General features: G+C 35.7%; 1 protein-coding gene and 1 pseudogene across 2 annotated transcripts; both read right to left on the bottom strand.

The window, feature by feature from the left end:
* Positions 1 to 5,143: 5,143 nt before the first annotated feature.
* Positions 5,144 to 6,709, bottom strand: LOC104704802 (uncharacterized). Its single transcript, XM_010420833.2, has one exon. The coding sequence runs from the start codon at positions 6,707 to 6,709 to the stop codon at positions 5,144 to 5,146; it is 1,566 nt and encodes a 521-aa protein (XP_010419135.2).
* A 7,937-nt stretch (positions 6,710 to 14,646) lies between these two features.
* On the bottom strand, positions 14,647 to 15,690 carry LOC104704801 (MADS-box transcription factor PHERES 2 pseudogene; annotated as a pseudogene). The gene has a single exon (XR_015560666.1). The product of XR_015560666.1 is annotated as an MADS-box transcription factor PHERES 2 pseudogene (transcript).
* Between the last annotated feature and the right edge of the window lie 97 nt (positions 15,691 to 15,787).

Genomic DNA, 15,787 nt, shown 5'->3' with positions numbered 1-15,787 from the left:
ACCTAAAATACCCACACAAGTTAATAAACCTTAATTTAACAAGTTTCACAAAGTGAAATATAAGAAAATATGTAGATATACAATTATAGAGGTAATATAATTTTTTACAAAAAAAAAAAAAAATTATAAGTTATTTTTCTGATGGATAAAATTTGATATAAAACATTCAAAAAACGTTTTCTACTGTTCTGAAAATATCAGATTTTGTATTCTAACATTTTGTACATGTTATACTAATTTCAGAAAAGGTTTTTGTTCTAAATAGTTTAGTAGTCCGAAATTCAAAATTCTACAATATTCAGAGTATGTATTCTACGATTTACTCTATGTTCTAAACTTTTTAGTATAAACCTTCTACGATTTACTCTATGCTCTGAAAACGTTAGAATATGTTTTATTCCTTTTACTATATCTCTGAGAAAATTAGTAGATATATACTACAAAAATATAGAATGTATACTCTGAAAATTTTAGATTTCACTAAATATAGGAAGTGAATATTTGAAAAAGGAAATTAAATATTTATCTAAGATTGTATTTGTTTGTTATGATTACGTTCTAATTTGAATTTCAAACCTAGAGAAGCTTATGAACATCGAACGCTATTCCCATGTTATGTATATAAGCTCAACGGTAAGTTTTAATTAGATGACCAGTAGATCAAATATCTAAAGTGTCACGTAATGAATGTGTTCCTTAATATCTTAAGTTCTACTTCTATCTGTGTAGGTGACAGGAGAATTACAAGATGATTTGACTTGCTGGGACCAGATGAAGATCCATTACATTGTAGTGTAAGGCAGGTTACGGATGAAAAGGCGACCAGCGTCAAGAAAGGTGTTAGAAAAATGTCTCCTTTAGCATAAGCATTAGAAAAATGTTCACCATTATCATGAAACTTAACTGAGTATCTAGCTAAGTGAAAATCAATCACCTCAACAGATATTTTAAGAGTATCAATGAAAGACTTGTTAAAATATGTGATAGCAGCTTGAGCTTCTTGTTCATTACGAAATCCAATATAAGCAAATTGTCTACTTCTGCCATCATCACTGCAAAAGCAACGACGGTAATTATATAGAGTGATTCCAACATAAACACACACAACAAATTAGCTGCTGTGAATCTACAAGTATATATACCTTAAACGCAACAACTGCACGTCTGTGATTTCTCCTTTTTGTGAAAAGACATCTCGAAGTCGATCCTCTTTCACATATTCTGGCAAATTCTTAACGATTATCCTCGTTCCTCTTTCACAACTATGAGATACACTGCAAGATGAAGACGAATTTCAAAGTATGGTTATGAGAAGCAAACGAAATTGAGCTATTTATAGGAGCAAACAAAAAATGATGAATCGCGGGAACAAGATGAAACAAATCAAGAGGTGGACGAATGAAGCTTCGCCCAGATGAGAAAAAGAGGAATAAAGAAACTCACCGTCGTCGATGTCTCTAAAGGGTTACCAACGCGACAACAAGAGGAAGACAGTTACCGACGCCGTCGATGTCTCTAAAGGGTTCTTTTTCCGATTTGGTAAAGTAAAAGATGAGTAAAGGTTTATTTTGATGGTTTATGAGTATAATAGAAATCTCTTTATCGATTAGAGTTTTTGATGTTAGGAATTTTTTTTTTTTTTTTAATTAGAAGTTTATATTTTTGTTATTTAAATTTATGTAAATTTGAGGGCGAAATTGGTTTTTGATTATTATAAAACCTAAATGACCAAACTTGTGAAAATAAAGTATATTTAGACATTTTTTTTAAAAAATATCCTTTATTTCCAATTTTCCTGTGAGTTTATTTATGTCATACGGACGTTTTTTAAATCGTTTGTTATTTTATATTTTGATCCGGGGAAAAATAGCTTGAGACGAGTCGAGTTTAAAGGAATCGCGGATGAGGACTTTAGGTTTAAGTAACAAAGTGGTAGGCGTGAAAGTTGTTCCTCTCATTAACCTTTACAAGAATATATATACAATCACAAGAACCCTAAGAGAATATTCTAGACTTGAGTACCAAGACTCTTTACAATAGGAAATATAATATAAGTGTAGATGTTTATAGATATTCATACAATAGTCCCTAATACTCCCCCTCAAGTTGGCGCATGAAGATTCCGAATGCCCAACTTGCGTATAAGATAAGAAAATTGCGGACCGAATATCAGCAAGCTGGTTGGAAGTGTGTATCTTGAAGGTCGCAATAAGCCCAACCTTGAGTGCATCACGTACAAAATGACAATCAGCTTCAATGTGCTTAGTACGCTCATGGAAAACAGGGTTTGCGGCAATATGTAGAGCAGCCCAAAGCAGAAAAGTGATACAGAAAAGCAGAAACAGGGTTTGCGGCAATACAGAAAAGTGATATAGGAGTATCATGCCGAACCCCAAAGCAGGATAGAAGTTCACGTTCCCACTTCAATTCACCTGTCGTGTAACGCATCGCCCGATACTCCGCTTCAGCAGAAGAGATTGAAACCGTCTTCTGATTCTTTGTTTTCCACGCAATAGGAGACCCACCTAGAAGTATAACATAGCCAGACAACGAGCAATGGGTAAGAGGACAAGTCTGGTAGTCAGCACCACAATAGGCAGAGAGTGTAAGATCAGTATTAGCAGTCAACAAAATCCCTTGTCCAGGACAGCCTTTAAGATAATGAACCACCCGAAGTGTTGCTTCCCAATGTTTGACCTGCGGTTGCTTGAGAAACTGTGCAAGAATATGAATAACATAAGTAAGATCAGGACGTGTAACCGTGAGATACACTAAGCGTCCGACAAGACGACGATATCACCCTGGATCAGCATAAGGACCTTCTTCAATGACTTGCAACCGATGATTCTCTTCCATTGGAGTCGCAAATGGCCGGGAGGCTAACAATCCACATTCGTCAATAATATCCAAAGTATAGTTGCGTTGAGACAAATAGATACCCTGTAGAGATCTTGCAACCTCGATACCCAGAAAGTATTTCAGATGACCCAAATCTTTCATTTTAAAACATTCACTCAAATACTCCTTAAACTGAGAAATAGTTCTCGAATCATTGCCACCAATCAACAGATCATCAACATAGACCAAAACGTATAGCCTCATATCTCCACGTTCTAAGTAAAATAATGAGTAATCAGGATATGTCTGTACAAAACCATAGTCGAGTAAAGCATTTGTTAGTTTGGCAAACCAACAACGCGGTGCCTGGCGCAATCCATACAAAGACTTGCGAAGGCGTAAAACTTTATTTGGACCCGATCCTTGATAACCTAGAGGTAATGTCATGTAGACCTCTTCCTCTAAGTCACCATGAAAAAATGCATTGTGAACATTCATTTGATGCACCTCCCAATTCTTTGCAGCCACCACTTTAAGAAACATTCGAATCGTAGTCATCTTGGCAACATGAGCAAAAGTTTCTTCATAATCTTTCCCTGCAATTTGTCGATCTCCTCGAATAATTAGACGTGCTTTATAGCGTTCGATAGAACCATCAGAACGATGCTTAATGGTGTAAACCCAACGACACCCAAGTGCTTTCTTTCCCGGGGGAAGATCGGTTTCATACCATGTATTAAGCAATTCAATAGCATCAACCTCAAAACCCATTGCCTCACACCAAACCTTTATTTGAACAGCTTCAACGTATGTCTTTAGTGCCACTACAGCAGTAACTGCCGCAAGAAAACCCCTGTGCTTATCCAAAAAACGATCACATGTAACATAATTCGAAATCGGATAGAGGACCGTACTTGGAGAGGAAGATGCTGAAGTGGGAGTGCGTGGTGAGGGGTCAGTTATACATTGCGTTGTGTTCAGGATATAGTCATTCAACTTCACTGGAGGTTGCTTACGACGTTTGCCAATTCCCAATTCTGGTTGAACATCAAAAACCAACACAGGTTGGTTAATCTCCCCCTGAGATCGATCATTCTCCCCCGTAGATCGATCAGTCTCCCCCTTAGATTGATCAGTCTCCCCCTTAGATTGATCAGTCTCTCCCTGAGATCGATCAGTCTCCCCCTTAGATCGATCAGTCTCTGTAGGCAATGGTAAAGTTGGAACCACGGGTGGAACGACCGATCGGGGTGTGAGATCGGTCGGTCCATCATCTTCTGTACTTTTATCAACAAGCAACAAATCCTGCGGAGGTTCGATCCGACATGAGAATCGATCGATCCTTCCTTGTCAAAACTCACAAAATCATCTTCACGCACGTCCTCTGTCACTGTGGCATGTGACGGAGCTGTAGGTGAGTCTCTTGATACTGCAAATGGAAATACATGTTCATGGAAAATAACGTCGCGAGATACAAAATATTCCTCCTTCTCGATATCAAAGACTCGCCATCCTTTCTGACCATACGGATACCCCACAAACACACACTTGCGACCCCGTTCTCCAAACTTATCCTTATCACGTGACTTGTTATGAGCAAAACATAAGCATCCAAACACCTTGAGATGATCAAACAGAGGTGTCGATCCATATAGTAATTCATAAGGTGTTTTCCCATGAAGGATAGTAGATGGCGTTTGATTGATCAAGTGTGCAGCCGTCATAACACATTCTCCCCAAAATCAAATTGGTAAGCTTGCTTGAAACATGAGAGATCGAGACACGTTCAAGATATGACGGTGCTTGCACTCGACACGTCCATTTTGCTGAGGCGTATAAACACAAGATGTTTGGTGAAGAATTCCTTCATGCTCAAAAAATCCCCTTAAGCACATAAATTCAGATCCATTGTCACTCCACACAATTTGTCACATTGTCTAGCAACCATCACAAAAAATTTCTTAATGGAATCGGCCACTTCTCGTTTTTCGTGAAGAAGATAAATCCAAACAGCTAGGGAGAAGTCATCCACGATAGTAAGGAAATATGCAGCGCCCGAAGAAGAAACAGTACGGTAAGGGCCCCAAACATCACAATGAATCAAATCAAATAACTCGGCAGCTTTATTAGAACTTTCATGAGAACAATCACGAGTTTGTTTAGCTCGAAAACATACGTCACAAATAACTTATGACTCCGCAGTTTTTCCAACATCAACAGACCCCGACAAAAAAGATAAAACCCTACTAGATGGATGTCCTAAACGGCGATGCCATAAGTCTCTTGCTCCTAAACTGGATGCTGCCTAAGCTTGAATCCCCATAACACCACGCAAAACATAGACCCTTCCACACTCTTCACCGCCAATCAGCATCTTCAAAGTACGGTCCTGCAACACACATAAATCTTCAGTAAATATCATTGAACCCTTTGTCAATTTAAGTAACTTAGCAACAAATATCAAAGAGCATTGCAATTGTGGAGAGTATAAAACTCCCCGAAGCCACAAATCTCCCCCTAAAAAAATATCCCCTTGTTTAACAGCAATTGCTCTATCACCATCTCGTAATCCATTCGAGCATGGATATATATCACAAACATTGCTCAAAAGTTCCGACTTCCATGTCATGTGGTGAGAAGCTCCTGTGTCGATAATAAAATCTACATTATCTCTCTTAACGGTCAGTTTGTCAACAGAATCTTGCTTAGTTGTGTTGACAAATTGTCGAACCGCACTCCACTGGTCATCCGTCAATTGTGGGAAAGCACTCCGATCAAGCTCCACTTTCATCGTCCCAACATGAGCTGCTTGAACAGCATTCGACTGTGGTGCTTGTGTGGCATTCGCACGACCTCCATTGCCTCTTCCGCGGCCAGAGCCTCCAAACGCTCCACCACCACGACCAAACCTCCCACGAGCACCACCTCCTCTACCACGGCCACCAAATTCACGCCCTCTCTCTCCCCACCATTCGGAATAACCTTTCCACTGGAAACAATCGGCTGATGCATGCCCATACTTTCCACAATGAGTGCATGTTACATCTTTTTCACGAAAAGGTTCACGGTAAGTACGATTGCCATGTGGTCCAGCGGCCACCGAGAACCTAACAACATATGCGGTGCTTGTCTCTCTATTTCGTATCACCATTTGTTGTCTCTCCTCCCGGATGATACGTTGATAAACTTGAGAAAGCTTAGGTAGAGGGTCTAAGCTCGTAATTGTAGAACATTCTGTTCCAAAGCGAGCATCATCCAAGCCGTTGAGAAATGTGTTAAGTCTCTCTTCATCTCGATCTTCTTCCAATTGAGCAGCCAATTCTCCACATGTACACGTCCGAATTGGCTTATATATTGCCAATTCATCCCACATCTTTTTGAGCTTCCCAAAGTATACCATGACAGTATCCCCTCCTTGTCGACAATTCGCCAAAGCTGCCCGAATTTCACCTATTTGTGGTCCGTTTCCTTCAGAAAACTGCAGTTTCAAATCATCCCAAAGAACCTTTGCTTCATCGACCATGGAAACAGAGGTTCTGAGCGTGGGTTCAATAGTATTCATGAGCCACGCCACCACAATCGAGTTTACGACCTCCCATTGCTCTATCTCTTCTTCCGTGTCAGGCTTGACGAAAGACCCATCAATGAATCCCAACTTTCTCTTCGTCCGCAAGGCATTCCGCACGTGCTTGGACCAATCCTCATAGTTCTCTCTCCTTAGCTGCACCGTGGTGATTAGATTCCCAGGTCCGTCAGATTGATGAAGGTACATCGGTGAGAGTGTAGCCTTATCCACCGTCGTTGGTTGTCCCCCACTTGCACCGCCTTTCGCAAGTGCGATCTGTTTGTCACCATCCTCTCTCGTCGTCATTGTTCAACGATTGGATCTTCTTTCTTCTCCTCTTCCCCTCTTTTTTTTTTTTTCAAACCCGCTCTGATACCATAATAAAGTGGTAGGCGTCAAAGTTGTTCCTCTCATTAAGCTCTACAAGAATATATATACAATCACAAGAATTCTAAGTGAATATTCTAGAATTGAGTACGAAGACTCTTTACAATAGGAATTATAACATAAGTGTAGATATTTATAGATATTTATACAGTAATCCCTAATATTAAGAATGTACTTGGAAACAAACGTCTGTGTACGCTCTTTTCTTGCCCCAATCACGTCGAGACTCTCATGTCTTTGTAACAATCTATTGATTTTTTTTGTCCCTTAGAATAATACTATATAATTTATGCAACTCTATGATTAAATTTATAAGTATATATCTTGTGTGACAGTTCATATCTTTCACTTCTGCAAGCTTTTTCATAATTTTATCACTCCTTAATATTCATGATACTATAAATCTCATTACCAAAGTTCTTTTTGATTTTAAAGTAATTCCAAAACATTAATGCACAAGGAAGCACTTTGCATATATATACCTTTGCACAAGGAAGCACTTTGCATATATATACACCAATATGACCAAATGTATCATTGGCAAAACAATCATACGAGGCGTTGATCAAGAACGCAACGGGATCGGTTTTGTCACAAAACCGATCCAAATGTTTCAGAGAAAAACAAATGTCTCCGGTTAACTTTTGTCCATTAACTTGAAAAGAAAAACAAATGTCTCCGGTTAGCAAATGAAGAATCTGGTATCATCAACTCGGAACGTGCACATGGCATTGCTCCAATAAGTGTCTCAATCTTGTCCTCTTTGCTTCAAGAGTAGCTTTCTTCAATAGCTTTTACTTTCGCAAAAAAAAAATGTTTGTAGCTAGGGAAGAAATTAGAAATTAGAGAAAAGTTGCAAAGTACATTTTTTAAAACTTAATTAGTAACTTGGTACATTCACTATTTATAATTTGCAAAATAATCACTTTTCACTATCCACTACTATTTAGTATTTACATTACTTTCTAACCCTAAAAAAAAAAATTTATTTATAAGTAGAGAAAATCACATTTTAAACTTTCAAAGTGTCACTAGGTAGCAATTTAAACCTCGAGAGAATTTCACTAACATTATACATATTCCAAATGATTTCACTAACACTTTAAACCTTAAAACTAACTTTTCTATTTGTACTGCCATGAAAGATGACGAAACAGTAATATCCGTCAACGTGAAATAGTTATTTTATGCTGGTTTGATTTAAATACTTGTTTAATTGATATAATTTAATTTAATTATTTACAACGATTGATAAAAGAAAATTAAAATACATCAAAGCAAGAAAAAATGAAGAATCAAAGATAAGGTTAAAACATTTGACAAATGTAAAATTGAAGACGACAATATATTTAGAAGATTCATTGGTTTCCAATGAGAATTCAATCGATTTGAATTAGAATCCAGTGGAAATGCATTAAAAGAATTAATAATGTGAAGAGTAATGTCGTAAAAGTTTTGTCTATAATGAAGATGAACACAAATTTATTTTTTATCTTTTTATTTATTTATAAAAACTAAAAATAATTTAAATTTAAATTAAACTAACATAGTTTAACTATTTTACGTTGACGGATATTATTATTCCGTTATTTTTTATGGCAGTACAAAAAATGAAACTTAGTTTTAAGATTTAAAGTGTTAGTAAAATCATTTTAAAGGTTCAAAGTCTTATTAAAATCATTTTAAAGGTTTATAGTGTTATTGAAATTCTCTTGAGGTTTAAAGTGCTACCCAGTGACACTTTGAAGGTTTAAAACATGATTTTACACCATTAAAATTAAATATTTTTTATTATTATTACATTACCCCTGAATCTAATAACTAAAAGAATTTAATTCTTCTATGCTCTTTGACCAAAAAAACATTTTTACACTATCCTTCTATGCTCTTTAATTTAATAACTAAAAGAATTTAATTCTTCTATGCTCTTTTATTCTACATATCCTTCTATCTTTATAATTAAAGACAATTTCAATTTTACCCTTGAATATTATATTCATTATTTAATCATTACAATAGTTTTAAATTTAAATAATTATTTTTCAAAAGAATTCCCAACCAATCATTACTCAAATTCATTATGGTCTCACCTTCATTAGCTAAATTGTGAAAAAACTCATACAACTAAATATGACTGGTACAACTAAGTATAACTAGTGTTTTTAGTAGCTTTTCAAAAAAACTAGTAATACACAAAAAAACATATTTATACCAATATCACTTTTAAGTTTTAATTAGTAATGATAAATTAAGGGTGTGAGCAAAAAATAGTGGAACGCTTTGTATTTGTGGTTCTAGAATGACTATATTTATTTTCGAAATACAAGTGTTCTATCGTGGTACAACTACGTGCAACTGGTACAACTAAGTTTATTAGCAAACCAACCAAAAATACAAACAAAAATTGTTGTATAGTATTCATTTCTATATTAGTAACTATAAAAAATCATAATTTTGGTATTGAAATCTAGATTATTCAAATTTATATGAATATCTATCCTATTGGCATATTTTTACTTCAACTACCTTATACATTTATGATTTACTTTGTAAATAGTCACCACATTATGGAAACAAACAAATAACATATTTTAAAAAACATATTGATATGTAAGTATAGTAATTGTACTTTAATTACCGAATATCATAAGTACAATTGCAAAAACTTATTAAAAATTTGAGTACAACTATTTATACTTTTAAACTACAAAAGTACAACTGTTTAATGTTAATACAACTAAAAGCTTGAGTACAACGTAGCATCCGCGAACCAAATAGTGATATTTGGGGATAGGTGTCGATCGACACCAGGGGTGTGTCGATTGACACCAGCTTTTCTGGTTCGACCAAATTGTTTTATTTCGCGATTTTGGGTTGGTTTGGTTTAATTGGGTTATCTAAACAGAATATAAAAGTGGGAAAGCGATGAATTGAGGGTTTAGAGAGTGTTTTCTGTCGCTGTTGAGAGAAGAGAAAGAGAGAAAAAGGAGAGAGAGCGTTTGAGAGTGTTTTTGAGAGATTTTGAGATTTTTCTTGGTGTTTTTGGTGAGATTTGTGGCTGTGGAAGGGGGAGCTGTTGGTGGGAACAAAGTAGAAGCTTCTTAAGGTGTTGTTTCCACTGTTTCTCAACAAAATCTTCCTGCAAAAGAGGTGAGTGCATGAACATTGCTGATCTAAGATTGAGATCTCTTATGTTTTGCTTGTTTGGTGTTGTTTTGGAGTTTTTCTGGTTGGTTGTGATTGCTTTAGGGTCTCTAATGGTTCATGTGACTTTTGGGTGAGCTTTGGATGGATTGGAGATGGTTTGGAATGGAGATTCGACGATCGGCTTCGAGCAGAACGCGTCTGCGGAATCGGTGTCGATCGACACCAGGTGGGTGTCGGTCGACACCATGTTTGGGCCAGTGTCGATCAACACCACTCTAGTAACCCTGGGCATATTACCTTGAACCCGAAACCCAAACCCGACCCGAAGTAGGGGGTTCGGGTTGGGTTCAGGTAGTGTGTAAAACCCGATTGGGTGTAATACATTTAAGGTTTGGATACCCGATAATGCCCACCCGAACTAATCCGAATTAAATGTAAAAATATGCATCTAAAGGGATTTGAACCCATAACCTTGAGCATTTAAGGGTGCATCTTCAACGATTTCGCCATCTTAGTTTCTCTGTCCTAACGTAAAACGTTAAATATTTTTATATATATATACAAGTGTTTTCATGTGTTATATATATCCTTCATGGTTTGTTTGAGTTCGGATATACCCGAATTACCCGAACCCGACCCGATAGTATAAAAAACCCGAACCGGTTCTATATGTCTAAACCCAAAAACCTGAACCCGATCGGGTTCGGGAACCCGAATGCCCAGGGCTACACTCTAGTGTCGGTCGACACCAACTTGTCTGTTGCGTGGTTTCCTGGTTTGTTGTGTTTGTTTGTTGTTTGTTAAACATTGAAATCTCAGTTTCTTGTGTGTATAGCCTAGTAGATGGGAGGATTGCCTCACTAAGTATTTGTGATAATACTTACGCATCTCAATTGTTGTTTGTGGTGTGCAGGTATGTGACGTGGAATCAAGGCGATGAGGAGGAGGATGATCTAGGGTCTCGGTTATGTGTTGTTGGTCTTGGTTATGTTCATTGATGTTGGAACCCGGGTTAGTAGCATGCAAGGTCGTTGGTTAGAATGGTTAGAAATGTTCATGTTATTGGTATGTTTCCGCTGTCCATATTGATTTGAGAATATACTCATTTGTATATAAAAAGTTCGTCTCACAAAGAAAGATACTACTATGTATGGAATAGAATTCAGTTTTCAATTTAAAAATCAAGTTTCAATGATAATTTACATCAAACACTGTAAGTAGGTTGTAGATCCATTAGGTAATTGGATATGGGTGGGGGATTCGAAACAATAGTGGTTGGGTCAGTAAATATTGACAAATATTAAGGGTTACAAACTAGTTTTTATTTTCCTGATTAAAAAAACAAAAAATAAAATAAATATTATAAGGAGAAGATTTGAGAAATGTTTTTTTGGTCAAAGGGCACACAAGAGAATTAAATCCATAATAAATGATGTTTTAGAGGAATTTTTTTGTTTTATTTATATAGAATGTTTTCAAATTTCTATGCAACTTTTAGTTTAATTTAATATTTTATATTATGCAGTATTATTTCTGATTGGTTGAACTTTTTAAAAATAAACACACCTTAATCTGCATGCTTTTAATTAGAACATCTTATATTTTGAAATGGAAAGAGTATATTTTAGCATCTATTATTTGATATCTATTTTGTTTGACGATTTGTTTTTATTATGTTAAATAAATTTTATAAATTTCATAAATTTTTATTCATACAACTCATTAAAAGTACATATGTAATTCATACAATTTATTAAGTGTATGGATGAATAATAATACATATATGTTTAGCTGTACAACTCATTTAGTGTACATATGTATATTAATATATACATTTTCATTCGTACAACTAATATAAAGTATCTTAAATATGAATAAATTAATTATATTTATATCTTTGTATTTCTGTACACTAGATGAGTAGTAAGGATGCAACAACCGTTTTGTAATTTCACACCACTACACTTTACCCCACTTTCTCATATATCTCACAACTCTTCTATTACCCAAATAGTAAAACCTACCTATATATCTAATTATAAATAGTATATGTACTAAAAATCCAATTAAGTTTCAAAAAATATATTATTTTGCAAAAAAAACTTAGAAATTATCTTATGAGTTTTCTTTCTTAATTTCCTTCTATATGGCTTGATTGTGAGCTTTCTAGTGATATTCTTTTCCTAATTCATGTTTTTCTAATAGAATTTACATCTTTAATATATTTAGAAATTGAGTATATTCTCAAATCATTAAGGTTTCTTTAGATGCTTTAATTTGGGTTTAACTAAACGATGGCATGTATGGAAAATATTGGGAAGTTTTTCACAAAGACCGTTTTTTTTTTGGGGGGGGAGGGGGACAGTAGATGAAATCTTTAAAGCTTTTGAGGAAAATGATATGTTCTAGCTAAGGTTATAAAAAGTTTTGTTGGTGTGGCTAAAAGATATGTTGAGGAAAATGATATGTACGAGAGTTTCAACCAAACAAGCTATTTTCTTGGCATATTAAAAAGAATTTGGACATGGATCATATATAACACAAACCTGTTTCAGTATAACAAGAAATTGGTTTAATTCCTTGATATATCAAAATTATTCACAATGGTCATAATTTTATTTGTCATGGTATGACATTTAAAATAACATATGAGAACGAATTGAATATTGTTGGGTTGTGGTGTGTTGGCTACAGGAGGACTGCATGTTCGATGTGTATAGAGCCTATTACAAGCTGCATGAGAGATTGAGAGGGAGAAGCACATGTGAGAGATAAAGAACTTGATGCATCAAGAGATGTATAAAAATCTTTTGTCCCAAAGTGGAGCTTGGTTGTAGAGACAAGAGAATTTTCAATTGTGTGAAACCTAGTTTAATCTCGTGGTCGAATGAGTACACATATGAGCAATCTCATGGAGTTGGAGAAACAATAAGAACAAGAGATGCAAGAAAAAAAATTGGAATAACGAATTGTTTTTAACGGGAAAACGATGTGTATCCCTCCAGGAACTTTCATATAGTACCACAAACCCACAAAAACTGAACCTCGATCTCTGTCCACACAGTTTGGAAGTTGAAATCCAATTTCCCCCTAATTTGAAAGTTTGAATCATTGGTCCCCCATAATGTCAAAATCGTGGTTTAGCATTGGTTTACTGTGCTGGAAGATCCATTAACCGCGTGACAATAAAACTAAACCAAATTAACCCAGAATAAAACCCGAATCAACCCATTTAACAATACCTATTAAGCCTAAAATCCCCAAAACATAAAAATCCCCAAATCGGAGAAAAACCTAGAACCCTAGAAACAAAAAATTCTCAATTGATCTAGAGTCGAAGTTTGCAATGATGAACTCGATTGATCCGAAGATAAATGTTGTAGTCGTTCATCACGAGGCTAGTGGGTCTGGTCCACTAGAGGAAGGAGGAGAAGGTCATCTAATACGAGACGATGAACCTGAAGATGTAGATCAAAGGGAGCGAGACGCGCTTGTTATCGAGAAAGTTGTAATGGAGTTTAGAGATGAACCTTCGATCTTTCACGATGAGTATCCAGACAGTGAGACTGATGAAGATGACAAAGCTGGTCGGGAGAGAAAGTGTAACAACATCATAAGTTGAGATGGGACTTTGTACTATCACCAGAAATTCTTCAACGTCATTGCCTTTAAGGAAGCTGTACTCAGCCATGCTCTGAAGACTTGATGCAACATTGCACAGTCCAGGTATGATAAAACAAAGATTGCATTTAGATGTGATGGGGATGGATGTATCGCACAGTCCAAGATGTATGACAGCTAATTTATCGATCTCATCAACAATGCCTCATCAAATCACTTGAAATTCTAGTTATCATCGATAAGCTATAAAGCACGGAGAATTAGAATCAAAGTTTAGTTAGAACAACCCAAAAAATCAATCATATTACCTTAAGTGATGCAACATAAGCACAACAATAGAAGTGGTGGTAAGGATTGGGAGCCGACTTTGAAATCAACGCCACAATACCAGCTCCACACCAACACATCTTTGGCACACCGCACACTCATAACTCTTCTTCTTTGTTGGACATTTGATGTTCCACATGTAGATCCAGATGAATTGCTCATATTAGAGCTTAGATGTTGAAAAGAGAAAATCGAAGATGTTCAAGAGAGAAAATTAAAACTACGGTTCTAAAATTTTCAGTTTAGAGATTCTTCTAACTGGGTATATATTCTGGGTTGTGAATAACTCGAATCAAGTCTCAATTTGGTTTACAGTATTCGGCTTTTGGTTTGATATCAATTTTTTGTTATAAACCGAGTTAACCAACCTTTATGGGGGACCAAGGATTCAAACTTTCGAATTAAGGGAAAACTGGATTTCAACTTTCAAATTGTGTGGACAGAGATCGAGGTTCAAAATATGTGGGTTTGTGGTGCTATATAAAATTTCTTGGGGGATACAGCTTATTTTCCCTTAATTATGTGTTATTTATATGATATTAGAATATAGTTCTCGACAATATGTAGGAATCACATCAGTAGCCAAATTTGCTAAAAAACGTTCTCTATTATTTTTGTTTTCACATTGAATTGATGAACCGAACCTACCAGTGAAACGTATCTACTGGCTAGTTTCTTTTCTTCGATATGACTAAATTTTTAAAAATAAAATTAAGATTTTTCCAAGCAAATACATATACCTAGTAATCAAAATAACATTAAAACGACCTTAAAAGCAACACCTTTTATTATTATTACAAAAAAAATAGAAACTAACAAGATGTCACTTAGAAGTTTTGTCTTTTCAAATGACGAAAACACAATTACAAACGATTAAATACTTCACTTAGAAGAAAAAACAACTCCCTTTTTAACTCTAAATCACTTGTTGGTGGTGTTAGGAGCACCAACATCAGCAGCGTTGATAGCGAGACCATCAGATGCAGCGTTGATAGTGAGACCATCAGATTTAGGTTGGTGATGGTCAGCAGCGTCCATGGGGTCTCCATCCTCTTCAACACTAGGGATTTGATTCAAATCCAAAATCATATTTTGATTCGAATTCAGATTCAGATTCAGATTCAAATCCATATTCACATTCATATTGAATTGATGAATTTTCTGTGGAATCTGTCGAAAAAGTTTAATAAGAAAATCACTTTGGCGTTGAATCGATTCCTGCTTATTTTGATTTTGATTCATGTGATCATAATCTCTAACTGGGACAGCAACAGTATCTGCAACAACAGAAGGAGGTAAACGAGAAGAAGATTCACCGTTCTCCATAAGGTTCTGCCTCCTGTAAGTAAGCTTGTCTATATAAGTATCAACAAAAGAACTTAAATCTTGAAGATCCTTTGGACCAAGCTTATGCACATCAATCTCTCCTTTAAGAAAACCAAACATAATATTTTCCATCTCAAAATTTTGGTTCTCAGTATGCATTTTTTGCAATTTCGCTTCCTCTTTAGCAATCCTCTTACGCAGAAAACCTTCTTGATCCGACATCCTTTTAATCCGACCGTCCATCGGAACCTCCATAAAATTTGATATCACTTTCTCAGCGCCTTCTCTTGATGGCCAAGCCTCAGGGTTTGGGTTATACGGACTGTAGATAACCGCACACATCTTGACATCACACAGAGTCGACAGCTCAGCAAGTTTCTTCATCATCCCTTTTTTTCGTTTGATGAAGCTTCTTTTTCTCGATGCTTCATCTTCTATAAGCGAATATTTCATTTTTCTTTTCATGTTCACTATCTTTGTTGTTTGTTTTGTTTTGTTGGCATGAGGTGTTTATATAGGAAATGAAAGGTACTTTACCCATTAGGGTTTTCTTTCATTGCTCGCTCATTAGCTTTA

Source organism: Camelina sativa, chromosome 7 (assembly GCF_030686135.1).
Source record: "Camelina sativa cultivar CO46 ecotype springtype chromosome 7, ASM3068613v1".
NCBI classification, from domain to species: domain Eukaryota; kingdom Viridiplantae; phylum Streptophyta; class Magnoliopsida; order Brassicales; family Brassicaceae; genus Camelina; species Camelina sativa.
The sequence above is the reverse complement of the archived record's forward strand: the minus strand, read 5'-3'. Positions and strand labels throughout refer to the sequence as shown.